General features: G+C 40.1%; 3 protein-coding genes across 3 annotated transcripts; 1 reads left to right on the plus strand and 2 right to left on the minus strand.

Annotated features, from left to right (window-relative positions):
- Window positions 1–7,133: 7,133 nt before the first annotated feature.
- Window positions 7,134–8,405, minus strand: fuz (fuzzy planar cell polarity protein; the record flags this gene model as incomplete). Its single annotated transcript, XM_080836766.1, has 1 exon — window positions 7,134–8,405. The coding sequence occupies one exon, from the start codon at window positions 8,403–8,405 to the stop codon at window positions 7,134–7,136; it is 1,272 nt and encodes a 423-aa protein (XP_080692892.1).
- A 1,061-nt stretch (window positions 8,406–9,466) lies between these two features.
- LOC308363554 (sterile alpha motif domain-containing protein 13-like) lies at window positions 9,467–11,485 on the plus strand. The gene is made up of 5 exons (XM_080836358.1): window positions 9,467–9,580; window positions 9,995–10,128; window positions 10,252–10,294; window positions 10,546–10,657; window positions 11,057–11,485. Exons 2-5 carry the CDS (start codon window positions 10,041–10,043, stop codon window positions 11,198–11,200), a joined length of 387 nt encoding a protein of 128 aa, XP_080692484.1. The 5' UTR covers window positions 9,467–9,580; window positions 9,995–10,040; the 3' UTR covers window positions 11,201–11,485.
- A 1,506-nt stretch (window positions 11,486–12,991) lies between these two features.
- Window positions 12,992–14,487, minus strand: gng5 (guanine nucleotide binding protein (G protein), gamma 5). The gene is made up of 3 exons (XM_080838173.1): window positions 14,326–14,487; window positions 13,463–13,613; window positions 12,992–13,368 (listed from the first exon to the last, which is right to left on the minus strand). The coding sequence occupies exons 1-2, from the start codon at window positions 14,404–14,406 to the stop codon at window positions 13,488–13,490; spliced, it is 207 nt and encodes a 68-aa protein (XP_080694299.1). The 5' UTR covers window positions 14,407–14,487; the 3' UTR covers window positions 12,992–13,368; window positions 13,463–13,487.
- Between the last annotated feature and the right edge of the window lie 2,057 nt (window positions 14,488–16,544).

Here is a 16,544-nt window from a genome sequence, read left to right on the forward strand (position 1 = left end):
ATTGCCTAGCATGTAGACTCATTTCAAGATGATAGTACCTGCATTTGCAGAATATAAGCAACTTTTTCTTCATTTTGAGAAAATCATTCTTATATTTGTTTTGGTATCTAGGCAAATATACTTGTTTTGAGTGTAGTTTGACTTATTTCAAGAAAAATGTTCTAGCATGCAGACTCATTTCAAGATGATGCTACTAGCATTTGCTGAATACAGGCACATTTTTCTCCATTTTGAGACAAAAATTCTTATATTTTTTGGTATCTAGGCAAATATACTTGTTTTGAGTGTAGTTTGACTTATTTCAAGAAAAATGTTCTAGCATGTAGACTCATTTCAAGATGATGCTACTAGCATTTGCTGAATACAGGCACATTTTTCTCCATTTTGAGACAAAAATTCTTATATTTTTTTGGTATCTAGGCAAATATACTTGTTTTGAGTGTAGTTTGGCTTATTTTAAGAAAAATTGCCTAGCATCTAGACTCATTTCAAGATGATAGTACCTGCATTTACAGAATATAAGCAACTTTTTCTACATTTTGAGAAAATAATTCTTATATTTTTTTTGGTATCGAGGCAAATTTACTTTTTTTTAGTGTAGTTTGACTTATTTCAAGAAAAATTTCCTAGCATGTAGACTCATTTCAAGATGACGCTGCAAGCATTTGCTCAATATAAGCACATTTTCCTTCATTTTGAGAAAATAATTCTTATATTTTTTTTGGTATCTAGGCAAATATACTTGTTTTGAGTGTAGTTTGGCTTATTTTAAGAAAAATTGCCTATCATGTACACTCATTTCAAGATGATGTTACTAGCATTTGCTGAATATAAGAACATTTTTCTACATATTGAGAAAATAATTCTTAATCATTTTTTATTTTTAAACATTTGTTGTTGATCGTAGGGTGTTTTGTTTTCAATATCCACCATTTCAAGATGATATATTTTGGTCGAAACATCATGGCTAATCAAGTCATGGTCCCACACTTTGCACAGGCCACTGAGTTGGTTGCTGAGAAGCTGGTTGATTATACCTCTTATTACACAATCAGCAGCAAGAGCCAAACTTGGGTCCAAGTAAAATAACACCTTGGGGATGTAAAAGAATTGCACAACAGTTCAAATGACTCGTAGTGTGTTCCCCAGATATCACATGGCATTTGTATGGCCAGTTAATGTAATGGCAACCCAGTGGCGGCTCGCCCATAGGGTGCGCTGGGGCTCCGCCCCCCCCGCTGACCTGACTGACTGTTTTTCTTTTCTTTTCTTTTTTAAATAATCTCTCATTTTGAAAAAATAACCTGTGTTAATACAATGATATTGATGATTTTGCTTTAGAATGGGTTTAGAACTCTCCAAAATTATATTTACATTACATTCACTTTCAAGTTCCACGTTTAAAACGTGAACGTTTATCATGTTTGGTGTAGTAGCCAATAGGATGTCTTGCCGGGGCTCCTGGTCGATCAGCCCGTGTGTGCTGTATTTAAGCCAATGGCTCCCCTGTTGCTAGGCAAAAAAGAATACACATCCGCCAATCATCGTCGAGGAATTTTATGGGTTACGGGCGCTGAAGGCTAGAGCCCCTACCAAGATGCACCACTGCTTGTTAACAGCTATTTTCAATTCTAGCAGAGAAGTGTTAAGCATGGCGACGTCGGATGTAGTTGTGGGAGCTCAGCTAGCCCCAAATTCAGTCAAATCCTTACATCTGCATCCCTTTGGAAGAAGAACTTTTGCGGAAAAGCTAATTGTTTGGCTAAACAACTCGGACCAGACAAGCCAGAAGTGAAAATAACCCAACAGACGCGAGAAAAGGGGAAAACATACACCAGAAGCTTTTCCCGAGATTGGTTCGATCGAAAGGCATGGCTAGCTGTGGGTATGTCAATGCCATCTTTTGTTTTCTTTGCCTGCTGTTTAAAACAAGTGCGTGTGATAGACAGTTCGTGGACACAGACAGGAATGACAGAACTGAAGCATTGGTCAGAACGCGTTTAAAAACATGTGCGGTCAAGAGTGCAATTTGTTGTTTCTAAGTTGTGAGCTGTTACTGTTTCATACCAGTTAAAATAATCTTTCTTCTCATACTCATACAGCTGCAGTATACATGTCTTTAAAAAAACTAAATTGTTGTAGTAGTTGTAGTAACAAAAAACTGTTGTTCCCTAGTATAATGCATCGTTATGTGTTGGCACTTTCTATCTGGATATGGACCATAATAAACATGTAACTTGTTCATTATCATTACCTGTGAAACAGTTGATTTCTACATGGCAGATATATTAATATTGTCTTTAGACCATTGGTATTGACTGGTTTGAGTTATTTTATTGGTATAGGCAAGGGGCTGTTTTAAAACTGAGCAGCACTTCTCTGCATCAACAGCTCACGTCTCGTTTTTAATTTATTGGCCTACATGAAATAGCGAACAACAAATTTATCATTGTGAATGATTTGGGATCTCCGGCTGGCCACCCGAAAATGCACCAGAATGCAGGAAATCACATCTACGAAATTCAAAAATGTCTGGGGGAGAACCCCCAGACCCCCTGCTCAAATAGCCCCACCAAAAAAAAAAATCACCAGCCGCCACTGCGTAGAACCTATTCAGTCCTGCTGATCTGACAAAAAAAAATGTTTTGACCATGACTGCGAAAATGGAAGATTCTATAGCTAAGCTAAAACATTTCACTTAGCTATGTCTAACTGGCTTGCAAATAATTTGTCTACAATTTTCAAATAATTAGCCTAATCTGCAGCGATATGCGTGAGGATAAGAACTCATGCATCTTCAATTGCTGAAAGAATTTACGTTTTATTAGGCCTATTTAAGATGGAACCGGGAGGCCTGGCTTGTTACCTGCATATTTGAAAGCACGTTATTAAAAGCGTTTATCCCTGTTTAATGCCATGTGCGAACCAAAGCAAAGTTTAGAAATGTGAATTTATCTTCTTCAGTCTTACTTTGCACTTGAGGCCTTTTGCGAGCATCTGTGTGAGTGAAAGCACTCGATGGTCTCTTCAAAAATTGCCATGGCTTTCTTTGACCAGACATTTTTTTTTTCACTCCGAATGTTTCTAATGTTATGCGCGGTGCCGTTGACTCACTCGACATCGGGTAACCTTAGGCCCCCTGGTGGCGAGGCCCAGGGCTGCTGCAGCCCCTAAAGCCCATTGTCTTAAATCCGGCCCTGGTTGTGTCAAACAGGACATACATTCTATGTAACACGTTGATGGGATGGTAGTCCTGGACTGTGGGGTCACAAATTCCCAGTAGGATCTTGATCAGGGCTTTGACTGAGCCATTCTAGCCATTTGATATTCATTTTACTGTCTTCGAGACACTGTTGCTTCAGCCTTGTGCCTTGGGTTACTGTCCTAGGTAAACCCTCTCCCAAGACCTAGTTTCACATCAGACTGCAACAGGTTGCAGGTTGCAAAGCATCTGGGTGGTGTGATGCAACCTTCACTTTTTTTTTTACATGGATCCAAAAGTGCTCAGTTGGACATCAAAACACTAATACACTTTCTTTGAGTCTTTTCCTCAATTAAGCATTTGAATCAACTTCTCTGTTTAGTCCTCATTCCCTCAGTTCATTTCACAACCTGGCTGATGACCCTTAGATAGATGGATTTTTGTTTCTGGAAGGAGAGTACATCATTAGGATCAGTTATGGTGAAATAAGTGGCAACTATGTATCATTTGTGAATAATTTGTAGAACATTTCTTTTTTAAGTAAACAGACAAATCATTTATTTTGCCTTAAAAAATATACAAGGTCCTGAATGTTAACAGTAAAATTACTGATCAGAAATGTATGTGTAAGTATCTTTAATTGTGAAAATGGTGATGATTTTCAGGGGGGTTGAATACTTTTTCAAAACAATGTATGTGTGCAACAGAACAACTGTCATAAAGTTAATACATTTTATAAATATATATATTTGGCTACGCTTAAACATCCAAGCGGACCCACAAATGATTTAGCAGCCATTTTTTCCATGTCTGTAAGCCAATAACAGTGTCAACCCCTATTCCTTGAGGGTGGTCATTAGATTCCCCAATTACACAGTACCCAGAATTCACCTAGCTCTTGAACTCACCTAGATCTAGACTGCAGCTGCATCACAAGGCCCCACCACTCTAGAGTCTAGACTAGACAGGCCCTTGCACTGTTGGGTAGAATTCAGACACAAGAAGGTCAAACCTCTGTGGAATTGGTCACATTGCAGCTGTCAAATGATTAGTTGAGAGGAGAGGCCACTTGTTCCCTTTGACCAACACATGTGAGTGCAGTTGAGGGTTATATTTGTATGCTACTGAATACACAAGCAGTAACTTCAGTCATTTATGCCAAACATGAGCGTAAAGATAAGTATGCTTTACATGGCTGAAACCTTTTTACAAGCTGAAAATGAATAACCTATTGTTGTTCAAAATGATTAACCTGCATTGCTGTTAATATTAATAGTTAACATTTCCCTTGATAGTACATCAGAGTGGCTGAGACAGCAAGTGTCTTATCATTTGGAAACTAGCCTCCATGAGTACACCAAAGATCTACTACCTGATTAGCTTTTTATCACGTCACTGGCCCCCTTACTTATTACATTATCAGTCTTTTTCTGGCCAAATTGTTTATGTAAATGGTAAGACATAAAGTTTGCCAATCTGCCTTCTCCAGCACTGATTAACTGAATTAGTGACTTAATGAAGGAACAATGAATCAACATTTTCACTAGTTTGTAGAGCAAGTCAGAACACATTCACTTGATGTTGGGCATCTGGGAACTAACTTATGTTTGAAATTGCAGTTCCTCTCAAACTAAAAATAATAAAGGACAAATTAGGAACCTTTTTATTGTCAGATTAGATTGAATTAGCCCATAGCAAGTGATTCATGCAATACACCTTAATTAAGCATGCAAAAGTGTCTCGCTTCTCAGATAAACCCAAATAAAAACCAAATGTCAACCATTTCATCACTGCAAGTTATAACACACTTATAATGCCCTTCACAAATATTGCCTCTCTCAGCCAATAAGCAAAAGATTGAAACCATTCTCTGCCTCCTGATCACTCACACAAAAAAGCAAACCTTAATTGTATGCAAATGAAGACAAAAAGGTTTTTGTGTGACAATTCAGAATTGGGTTTATTGTGAATCTGAAAAATTCTAACCAATTTTAACAGGAGAATATGTCCATTCATATTTGAATATCGGTTCTATCCAACATATCCATTCGGCATCATGAGGAATGGACAACTTAGCCTACAAGAAGTCATCTATGAATTCCTTTATCACCATGCCATTCACAGGCATTGTCCATATATTTGCTTCAAGAATTAGAAGGCGTGTTAGGGGCCGATCACACAGGACGCGACTTTTAAAAGCGCGTCGCTAGCAAAACCATTGTTTTCCTATGGTACGGCGCGCCTTTCATGTGCGCCTTTTAAACGCCGCGCCTCGCGCCTTTCAGGCGGTTTATAGGCGCGCCTAAAAGTTAAAATATTCTCAACTTTAAGCGCAAGGCGCGAGGCGCACATTTTAGCAGTTTATAACTATGAGGAATTGTACAACTCCAGTTGTAAGAATTATTCGAATTCTATACGGTGGACACATGCGTGGACCTGCGTGAGCAACCAATTGGCCGTCTCTACACTATGCCTTTTATAAATGCCTTTCAAACAAATAGGCTAGCTGGCTAGCTAACTGTAGGCACTGTCCACTCCACAGGCGCAGAGGCGCTTTTCCCCAGGCGCATCTTGCGCTTTCGATGCGACTGCGCTTATAAAAGTCGCGTCCTGTGTGATCGGCCCCTTAGGTGTGTGTTAGGGTATCACTAGGCATTTGTTATTGGTTATGCTGTAGGCTGCAGCAATGCTGATCATGTCACGTGTTCAACTGGAAGGTGTTGAAGATGCATTAAATGTCAAAATGTGTTCTGCCGTCTTTAGCTATAAATATGGAGTGTGACGTGCCAAAAATATTTGAATTAAGTAGATTGTGTTTCATTTTTTTTTTTTTGGCATTCTTTCTTACAGCAAACCAACTTTTCACTCATATGTTCCACTGGTTTTAATATTAGTGTTTATTGGATTCAATTACACATGTCCCATTACAGTTTGCGCAAAAAAAAACATGGGGTGCATTGTATGTTTTTATTTATGAATTGACTTATTACCTTCTTTGAGGTAACCATAAAAACACCATCACCAATAACTCATACTGCTGTTTGTGATTATTAAGGCATTTTGAGTGCTCAAGAGCCAATAAACTGTTTATACTTTTGGTATTGAAAGTGCAGCAGGTAGTCTACTACAAAACATGGCTTGTTACAGTAGTTTCATGAAGTACCAACAGTGTCTTTGCAAATGACAGTTTCTAGAGGGAACAGGGGGGGGAAAACAAGTAAAAAAAAAAAAAAAAAAAAAATATGCAAAGGCTTCCAAGTACTTGAAAGAAGACTCGTGCACTAGATTTCACAAAAGTTTCATCCATTTACCTGTAATAGATTATTCTTTCCATTCCCCCGCAAATGAAGTGCCTCTGACCAAGGGCATCAGCTGGCATTACTAGTTGAGCACTTTATATTATTACTGTCGAGTGAAGTTTGTGTTCCCCACTGACTGACAGAGAGATGACACACAGCTTCGCCCCATAGATCACCAGCGTGCACGACACTATGTCTTCAGTTCTAGTGACAGATAAAGTAGCATGCTTGATTGATTGAAAGAAAACTTCTAAATGGAAAGTCCTGATTTAAATGCTAAAAACTAAATTTGATGACCACTTTAAACACAAAAGATGTAAGTCACAAAAGATCATGATTTAAACATGACGATAGCAGCAAAGCCATGACCTTTTAGGCCTGTTTCTTGCCCAGTGTTCTAAATAAATATTAGTGATAATATCGCATGGTGCTTTACTTCCGTCATTTTGATTCTGGCTTGAGACTGCATCTTGGCACTGCAGTGTTTAGCTGAACAGATAATGCTACATCTTATTAACAAAATCATGAGTGTGGGGGCAGTGCAGGGCCCACAGCACATATGTGTCACGGACACTGAACAACACCTCAGTCATATCCAAAAATAAAGGTCCTTCCAGACCATAACGAGTTCCTCAGAAGCCTGTGGCTGCTGTGATTGAGGTGAGAGTCTGCGTGGCGATGGAGCGTAGGGCAAAGGTGGGCATGGTGAGTGCAGCCATCAGGAAGAGCTGATGCTGGGGCGTCTGGAGACCATAGCACTTGCACTCCTCGGTCACCAGGTAGCAGTGCAGGGGCGTGTGGCAGAAGCCTTGGGAGAAGTCTTCCTGTAGAGGTTCTGCGGGCGGTGCGGCTGCCTCCCCGGAGGTGAAGTAGCGTGTGATGGCAAACGTGTAGAAGAGCCGGAGCAGCTCCCATCGCCGTGAAGAGGAGGGCAGAGGGACGCCATCCTGAGGGGTGACAGTGGGGGGACGGCCAGGGAGAGACAAAGAGCGGCTGGTTTCGCGGTTGATAAGCAGCAGGGCCAGGATGTCTGGATGCAGAGCGATGGACGGGACAGGACTGTGCTGTGTTTGTGCCAGGAGACCATGTAGCGTCTCCATCAGGGGAGACCAGAAGCGGCCCACAAGCTCGGCCTGGGCGTGGTGAAGCGAGGGCGCCGGACCGCACAGGGTGCAGACGTCCACCCCCTGAAGAAGCTGGAAGCGCAGAAGCCGGTGAGCCACCGTGGGGCTGCCCACCGGGAGGAACACTGGGTAGTCGCATGAGGTGGTGCCCGACATGCAGCATACCAAAAGTGACAAGAGCACCACCTCCTGAGAGACAAGACGCCACCACTTCTCAGTGGCCACAGCAACACGACCACGAATTAGCAGGCAGCCGAACTCACTGTCTGCCGCTTGGGTGAAGGCATCAAGAGCCTCCTGAAGTAGGCTGGGGTTTGGGGGCAGCAGGCAGTCAGCACAGTGAGTCAGGTACCCCATGACACTTTCATCATCACCTGGGTCCAGCAGTTGGTCAATGAGGCGATGGCATGAACGCAAGTCCCTTTTGAGGCGCTCCACATTGCGAACATTGGACAGTTCCTCTTGGCCTAGCACCAACACCATACAGTTCCAAGTGTTCTCCAGTAGGCGGCACAACTGGCGTTCTGTGACGGTGCTGTCTCCGCCGCTACTGACTGCAATGAGCATCACGCTGTCTCGAAACACTCTCCAAACTACTTGGGCGCCGCGGTCTGTCTCACAGCTTGAAAGCAACGCACCCTGTCCATCACCAAACATGTGCACCCCGTTCAGTGATCCAATGACGGAGAAGGGGAGCTGTTTGGTCGAGCCGCGGGAGAAGAGCGGCACCCCACTGGAGGCTGTCAAGCACAGCAGCTGAACTCCCTCTGCCTGCAACATGGTACTTCAGACAACCGCTGCCCTACGGTTCTCTTCCATTTGGCGGAGGATGTACAGATACTGATCACCAGCTTACCCTCCACAAACTGGAAAAAAGGAAACTGCAAAGAGATAGTACACCTGTTTTGTTAAGTGTAATTACTGAACCTTCATTAGACTTATCGGTAGATGATACAACCACATGTCACCACCAAACCCATGGCTAGCTGACTTAAGTTATCCTAGGTCGCAAACCAAGTGTCTGCTATAAGAAGTCCCGTATCTGACCTGTCACTAGGTAGCTAAATAACAATGTTTGACTGCAGACCTATGACTTGTAACGTTATCGAGAATACAACCAGGATTATATTTCTAGCTACCAGCTAGCGATACCGCGCTATCTGACCTGCATGTGTGAGGAACATTAACGCAGGCGTAAATCATTCTGAGAAAATATGGATGTTTAGGAAATGACACAACTATACTTATTGAACGAAATGAATCAGGAGATCGGTGCTCGAAATAACGTCGTGGATTTAACTCACCTAACATAATTTGTTTGAAAAGTGGGTTAGATACTTCTTTCAGCGTATCCACAGCAACAAGTCACATGATTTAGCCTTTCTGGTTTTGTTGGTGTCAAGATAAAAGCACCTACTGACGTACAAAGCTGAAATTGTAGAGCGCGTTTTGGAACCTTTGGTACAAAGGTAAAAAAAAAAAAAAAAAAAAAGCCAACACAGATACTTCATATCAAGTTGTAGGATATTTTTTGTTCATGTTCATTAGTCTCAAATAAAATGCACTCTTATTGTAGGATCTTCATGTAGAGAGAAACGAGTTTTATGTAGAACTTCAATTTTGATGTTTTAAAGACAATCCTTTCGGAAGTAAATATGTCTAAATTTTGACACTGCTTATTTTAAGCATTTGACGTAGCTTATGCAGCAGTAGAAAATATATATAACGTACTGATATAGTTTTTATTGTCTATTGTACGCCTACTGCATAAATGTAGAACAACGTCAACTCTTTTTATGCCAACTGTCAGATCAAGAAGACCACGATTCCAAAACGTCAGGGCTCAGCAGCGAAAACCGAACTACTAACCCAACGCCTGGTAGAAAGATACGCCGTCATAGCTCGTTTAAGTCCTTTATCATCATACTTCGATATCTTCTACTTTAAACCGAATGGTAAAGATTCTAATTATGTTTGCAATGTATTGTTAATAGCTAAGACATTATGCTGAATTAAGTTGCAAGTACCTTAGAATGGAGTCTTGTACTTGCAATAGCTAATGTTAACGTTAACTGGGTTAGCTTTTTACTTCAGATTGTTATGCCCCTTTCTAAATGTAACATGAATCGAGTTTTGCTGCAAACACTGATCTGCTTGTGTATGTAATTCTGTGGTCATTGTTTTGGGCTAGAGACATATTTGCAAAATAGGTAGTCAACGTACAGTCATATTGTAACAACGAGATTATTTAAACTTGACCTAATTTAACCTCTCCAATTTGACCAAGTCATGTTTTAGCATAACTCATATAATGCAGATTAACCACAAGTATTATGGAAATATGTGTCCTTGTTGTTGATCTGTTTTAGGGCCTGATGAATATGACCTGTTCAGAAGACAAGTATTAAAGAAACAATGCTCCTTATGGACGAGCCTTCCAGCCAAAAGCAGTTCAGTGTGAAGATGCCCACTGACATGCCTGCTGCCGACAGCAAGGAGTCTGGTTTGTTACACCATGTCTTCTCATAAATTAGGAGCTTAATAGTGATCAGCTTATTTGATTTCTTTTTTTTTATTGATTTAAAATAACTTTAGTAAATCATTAACAGTTATTATTCTTCCATAGCTGATATGGAGAACAAGACTAATGGATCAGTAGAAACCAAAAGGTAAACAAGCTTTATTATTTTGCAAGAACACATGAACAACATGTAATACAAAAATACTCTGGGTTGATTTATTTAACTATATATTTTTTGAAAGGATGATTTATTTATCCTAAAGAATTGAAAGACCTCTTAATGTTTTTGACACAGAAATGTTAGGGTTTATGGTCAAAACATCAAACAATGTCTAACATTTTCTCAGCACATATGCTTCACAGCTCCAGAGCAGTGAATGGTTTAATGTTTCTTTGCAGCACAGTGGAAAATGGGCAGTTCCCTGACCCCTCAGAATGGGCTGTGACTGATGTTGTTGACTACTTCAAAGCAGCCGGATTTGAGGAACAGGCCACTGCCTTCAAGGACCAGGTAAAATAGTGTGTCTTTTTGTTCTTGGTAAGCTACTAAAAGTAATGTACATCCGTGCCAAGTAAGTATGAACTGCAAATTCACATTCTACTAACTCTAAGCAACCATCTTAAGTATATAAAACATAAATGACTTTCTGCTTCTCCAAACTGCCATGTTTCTTTGGTTTCATGTGAATATCCCCTAACATTAATTGCATGAAAATACAGTAGCCTAACAGTTGCATCTTTATGACGAGGACAAAGTATTGTTCTGCCATGGTGACAATGGTGGTGGTTTACAGTGTGGTAAATGCTGTAAGCGGCGAGTTTAAATGTAATTGAGGCCAGACAATCTAAAATTTTCAGTAGTTTACAGGCTCTTTAGGTAATATAAGTTGTTTGCAATTACGTCTTCCAGGAAATTGATGGCAAGTCCCTGCTTCTGATGACGCGCAACGACGTGTTGACCGGCCTATCCATCAAACTGGGACCTGCGCTGAAGATCTATGAGTACCACGTCAAGCCACTGCAGACCCAGCACCTGAAGAGCAATGCGGCATAGAAGCGCTGCTTGCGTCCACAGTCAGTCAGTCATCCCAGGGAGGCGCGAGGACAGATGTTCCAGTCTGCATCCATAATGTTGGCACTGTTGATCTGTCTGGTCAGGCAATATTACGGTGTGATTTTTTTAAACTTGATGTTCATACACTGAACGAATGAAAACGGTGCTAGGTTTGAAACATAACATTCTGTCCTGCTTTTGCCTTAAGCTGAGGATACACTGGACAGTGGTTTGGCTTTTTGTTTATGTGTTTGGTCCTGCAGGGTTTAATACTACATGGTTTCTCCTAAGATGGAGTTGCCTCTTTGCAAATGGGCTTTTACTTGAACCTCGTTGCTTGCGCGGAGAGCCCTTACACTTTATCTCCAAATCATGAAACTAAAACTATTTGAGAGAAGAACCACTGAGATGGTAACTACCCTACAGGGCTTTCGATCATCCCCTCCAACATTTCCAGGAGTGGCTCCTTTTTGTTTTAGAAAGGGAGGATCTCTTAAAAATCAATGCTGGGTGATATTAAAAAAGAAAAGCACAAGTGATGTTAAATGTTCTCTCTCAGCTTTATTCTGTTTTAATTAATTATTGTGCTGTTTTTTAAATGGATCATTTACGTGCATGGCAGTCAGTAAGCAGAGCATACATGTTTACCAATGCAACCTTTGCAGTCATTCCCAAGTTACCTGTACAGTTCAAGTCCCCCATCACAACTCAAGTTTTATTTTTTGGGGTTTGGTATAGTAACCATGTGAGCTTTCAGGGATAGTTGCGCTAAAGTATAATAAAGATGATATGAAACAATTCAATTTTAGCAGTTTAGATGAACAAATTGGATGTTGACATCCATTTATATTATGTGAATATTACACATTGCAGTTACTGAATTCCATTTATCAACTGACTCATTATTGGAATTAATGGAATTCAATACATTTGCAAAATTATATGAAATAATTTATGGTTAACAAATAGTGTTTTTAGACCCATCATCTTGAATCTGACAAGAAAGTGTGTATCAGCCACAGATGTTTCAGAGTTGTGAAAAATTCAGTTAAAGCTTTGTTTTCAAGGCTTTAAGACTTTTTTTAAATTACTTATATTAAACTTTAAAATACCAATGTGCAAAACAGTGCCAAGCTCAATTTAAGATTACTAATTATTCAGTGTTTTTTTTTTTTTGACATTTGTGCTCATCCCAGTATATGAGATACTGTTTTGAGGTGGTGTGCTTAATAAAAAAACTATTTGGATGTGGTCAAAAGAATTCTTAAGCTTGACCCTGCAGGAAATTGTGTTCACATTACTATACATTTTGTTTTCCAAATAAATACAAGCATGATAATTACCCATGTTTTTGAGGTCAGTGCAGCATCATTTTAGGGGTTTTGTTTGGGATCATTTTTTATGAGACATCACTGTGCTGGCTCAACGAATAATCCCATATTGATGTGTTTTTGCATTTTAAGGCTAGTTTTGAATTTTACGCACCAGGCGAAACATCCATATATACACAGACTGGAGTATAAGGCGCAGACGCAACAAACTGATGCAATTGATAGAGGAACTATTTACAAAGTCTTCAGAATATCATCAGATTTCTTGATACAGCTTTCGGCACGAAAGATCTGTAAATCCCCTAAGCCTCCCTTACATCAATTCACATCTAGTAAACAGTAAAAAGGGGACATATTTTGCTCTACGAATTAATGTCATTCAAGTTTAAGACATTAATATTTGCCATGTCAGTGTAGAATTAGAAGAATATACGTTCACTCACTGATAACATGAATAACAAGAAAGATTTATTAGTTAAAAAAAAAGATGAGAAGTACAAAAAAGGCACAATAAGTTAAGACGCTGCTTGTGCCACTAAAATTTAACAAGTTTGCTCCCTTGTTCTGGCATATTGCTCACTTTAAGGCAGTATCTAACAGTATCCTGGTGCTTATTTCAAGTTATGTTATGAATCATGACATGTAAAACTGGTTATCGATTCAGACAGAAATGAAGGCCATTAAGTCATAGTTCTGCGTAATTGTTTTGCGACTTTCAGGCAATCAGATTTGTTTTCCTCTTTATCACATATGTGCAGTCTCTTTACTGTGTTGTTGGCATTTCATCTGGGGACAACAGTTATCCACTAACAGTTCTGTCCGTGATGGAAGGAAAGCCTGAAATAGGAAACATTTTTATTTTTTTATTTTAACACACTGCCACGAAGACATGCCCAGTAAATCTTTCGTCTGTGTAATTTGTTAAGCTCACCTTTGGCAAATTCTCTAGTGTGGTCTCACAAGAAGGAGCACACCTTCTGTGGTCTGAAGGGGTTGGTGCTGGAGGAGACACCGGTGAGCAGAGGGTCCTGTAGGGCGTTCTGCATGCAGAACTGTTGGAGGTCTGCTGCCGCCTGCGATACCTAGAGCAGCAGCATTGAAATATAGAGGGTGTATTTAATTACTGGGTTGTACGTGTACAATACGTTTTGTACTCCTTATAGAACACCAAATGTAATCCACACTGGGTTCCTCACATACTGTACTCCAGAGATTATTTGATCACTTCACACCCCACTGTCCTGCTCAGTGTATCTTATGATCGTACACAAAGAATCAAGCGACCTCATAGCCGTAGATGGCCCAGTTCAAGAGACCACTTCAACAGATACACAGCTAGCGATCAAAAATACTTAGCCATCAGTACATTAACCAAAGATTGTTGCAAGGCAAACCAGTTCAAAGGAACGGTCTTTGCCTTTACTTCTAACCTGATAAAGTATCCTATCTGAAATTAGCTGGCTAGCGAGATCATTTGTCTAACATCAGTTTGATGTTTAAAATTCTCTTAACTTAAAATAGGTTACTGAATTAAACTATAAAGCACTTTAGTTGTAGCAATCTACTCTCGACCTGTTAAAACAAAACTGGCTTTGTAGGGATAGATATCTTACACTTTTGAGGATTAACAAGCCATCGTATTGTTCAATCTCAAACATTAGCAAACGTTACAACCCACGCCCTGTTCGGTCAAGTGATTAGCATGCATAGCGTTCGGGGGCTAGCTGACTAGCTAACTTCTCTAGCTCACAGCTAAAAGTTTACCGTTGTTCAAGGAGACGTAACGTTGCATACCTTCACCCTGTTGATGCTCGCTTCAAATCGCAGTTGTTGAACAATCTTCTTCATCGCAACAAGGTTTGATGCCCCCGACATTTTTCACAAAAACAGACAAAAAACGACTTTTTAGAACAACTGAGGATTGACTCAGACAGCGCTGACACAAAGCGATTCTGGGTTAATTTCCTGTTGCCGAAGCTAAGTAGGGAGGAGCCTTTCCATAGCTCAGACGAGGCCCACCCACCACCTGTGGATACACCCAGAAGGGCACAGGGTCGTGGCATGTTTCGAGCACATTTTAGTGTCGAGCCAACATTATATATTTAGTACCATGAAAGACTATTAAATAAGGCTGTTAAAACTTAACTGTAGACTGCTGTTATGTATTGATTGTATGTTATCCACCAGTGAAAAGAAAATGGGTCACATTTTAATAAAACAAGTCTATTTTTTATTTTGAGTAGCCAGAAGGTAAACACAAGTGATTCTAAGTGATCAATCTTACTCCCTCCTTATTTTGAAAAAGGAAACCTTTTGAACATGAACATGTCAAGTTCAAGTTTCTTTTGCCTATTTAACTTTGTCTTTTGAGATTTAAGTGCTCGATTAACATTAAAGCCATTCCTGTGACACATGTAGGTTAGGCCTACTCTAATAAAAAAAAAATTGTGAAAAAAATAGTCCTGTAGTCCAAACGATGATGCAAAGAGTCACTGACACGGATTGGCTGAGTTCGTATCCAAAGCATATTTTATCAAATCTATTGGTTAGGAAACAATAACTATTATGTCTTCGGGCAGGCTCTAATAAACTGTTCACGTTTCACACCTCACCATAGACTGCAACCGTCAAGCAGAGCACAGCTGAGTTTAAGGGGAAAATCTTGTTCATTTCAGAAATGTTTTACTACCCCACAGTTTTACACTACCGAACTGGATGCTTTGCTACAATATGGTAAGTTATTGAAGGCCTTTTTATAAGGCTACATGGTTTAATGTATCGAACCTTTTAATTTATGCCCATGGCACACAGATTAGAAAGAGACTATGGGGAAAGTCATCGTATTTTGTATTGTCTTATTCTTCTCAGGAGGCTATAAACTGCGTCATCCATTATCTTGTTTCAATATTAAACGTTAGCGCCTTTTGTTGCTTACAGGAGCCTACGCATTTAGCCTATGGTGAGGTAGTCTACTGCGTATACGCTCTGTCTCTCTCATCACCATTCTGTCTCTGTCTGAAATGTTTGAAGGTTGGCAGCCACAAAGGGCAGATCAATTACTCGACGGGACTACCTTAAGGTTAACGTCCAGCAAACATGGTAAATAAATATCACTTTTCACCATATCACCATGTTAGTGAGGTAACTCATGTTGTAACAACTCCCCTGTCTGTCTAAATATATTCTTTATCAGTTATGGTTGGCTATTGCGTTGGAGTATTTTAAATGTAACCCGTTAACTTTTAACCAATTGTGTTAAAATGCACCATTTGTCACATTTGCATGAGGCTCTCTGTCACTAGTGCGCACGGCGACTGCTTTTCCATCATAGTACTGGCCTCACTGCATTTCACTTAAGTTCAGTTTTGACACAGGGCCTACTTAGGCCTATCTGGGTACGGCTGGGTTCGTCATTACAAACTGTCTTACATTTTCTTGACATATGGTATGGTATCTGTCAACAGTGATGAAATCATGGAGTACATATTGCTGCAAGCCCCACCTCCTCGGCCAGGATTGCCTCGCCCTCGTTTCTCCCTTCTCCTATCATCTCACCTGCAGTATGGAGTGGTGCTGGTTTATCACAGGCAATGTGGCATTTTCATAGGTACAGGATGTGACACTGGTGTTAGAGGAGTAACGTGAAAGATTGCAAAGATGCTGAAGCCTTTACAGAGTCAGGAGTTACTGCAGCTTGCTGCCTACTTTTAAGACTATTCTTTCTGTTTAAATTCAACCTGTTTTGCTTTTGAAATGGCCGTGGCTTAGAAGAGATCCAGCAGACCATAGAGAGACTGTTGAGGCACCATCAGTCCAAGATCGACCTGGTGGCAGACAGCAGGTTAATATCCATCGCAGGGTCACAGAAAGAATGATGCCATCTTGAGCATTGTTTTTACATATTCCAGACAGCACCTTTTAAATCCTAGCAGAACATTTACATTTAGTCATTTAGTAGATGCTTTTATCCAAAGCGTCTTAAAAGGAATTTTGCATTTATACATCAGGAGCAG

Source organism: Sprattus sprattus (genome assembly GCF_963457725.1).
Source record: "Sprattus sprattus genome assembly, chromosome: 4".
NCBI classification, from domain to species: domain Eukaryota; kingdom Metazoa; phylum Chordata; class Actinopteri; order Clupeiformes; family Clupeidae; genus Sprattus; species Sprattus sprattus.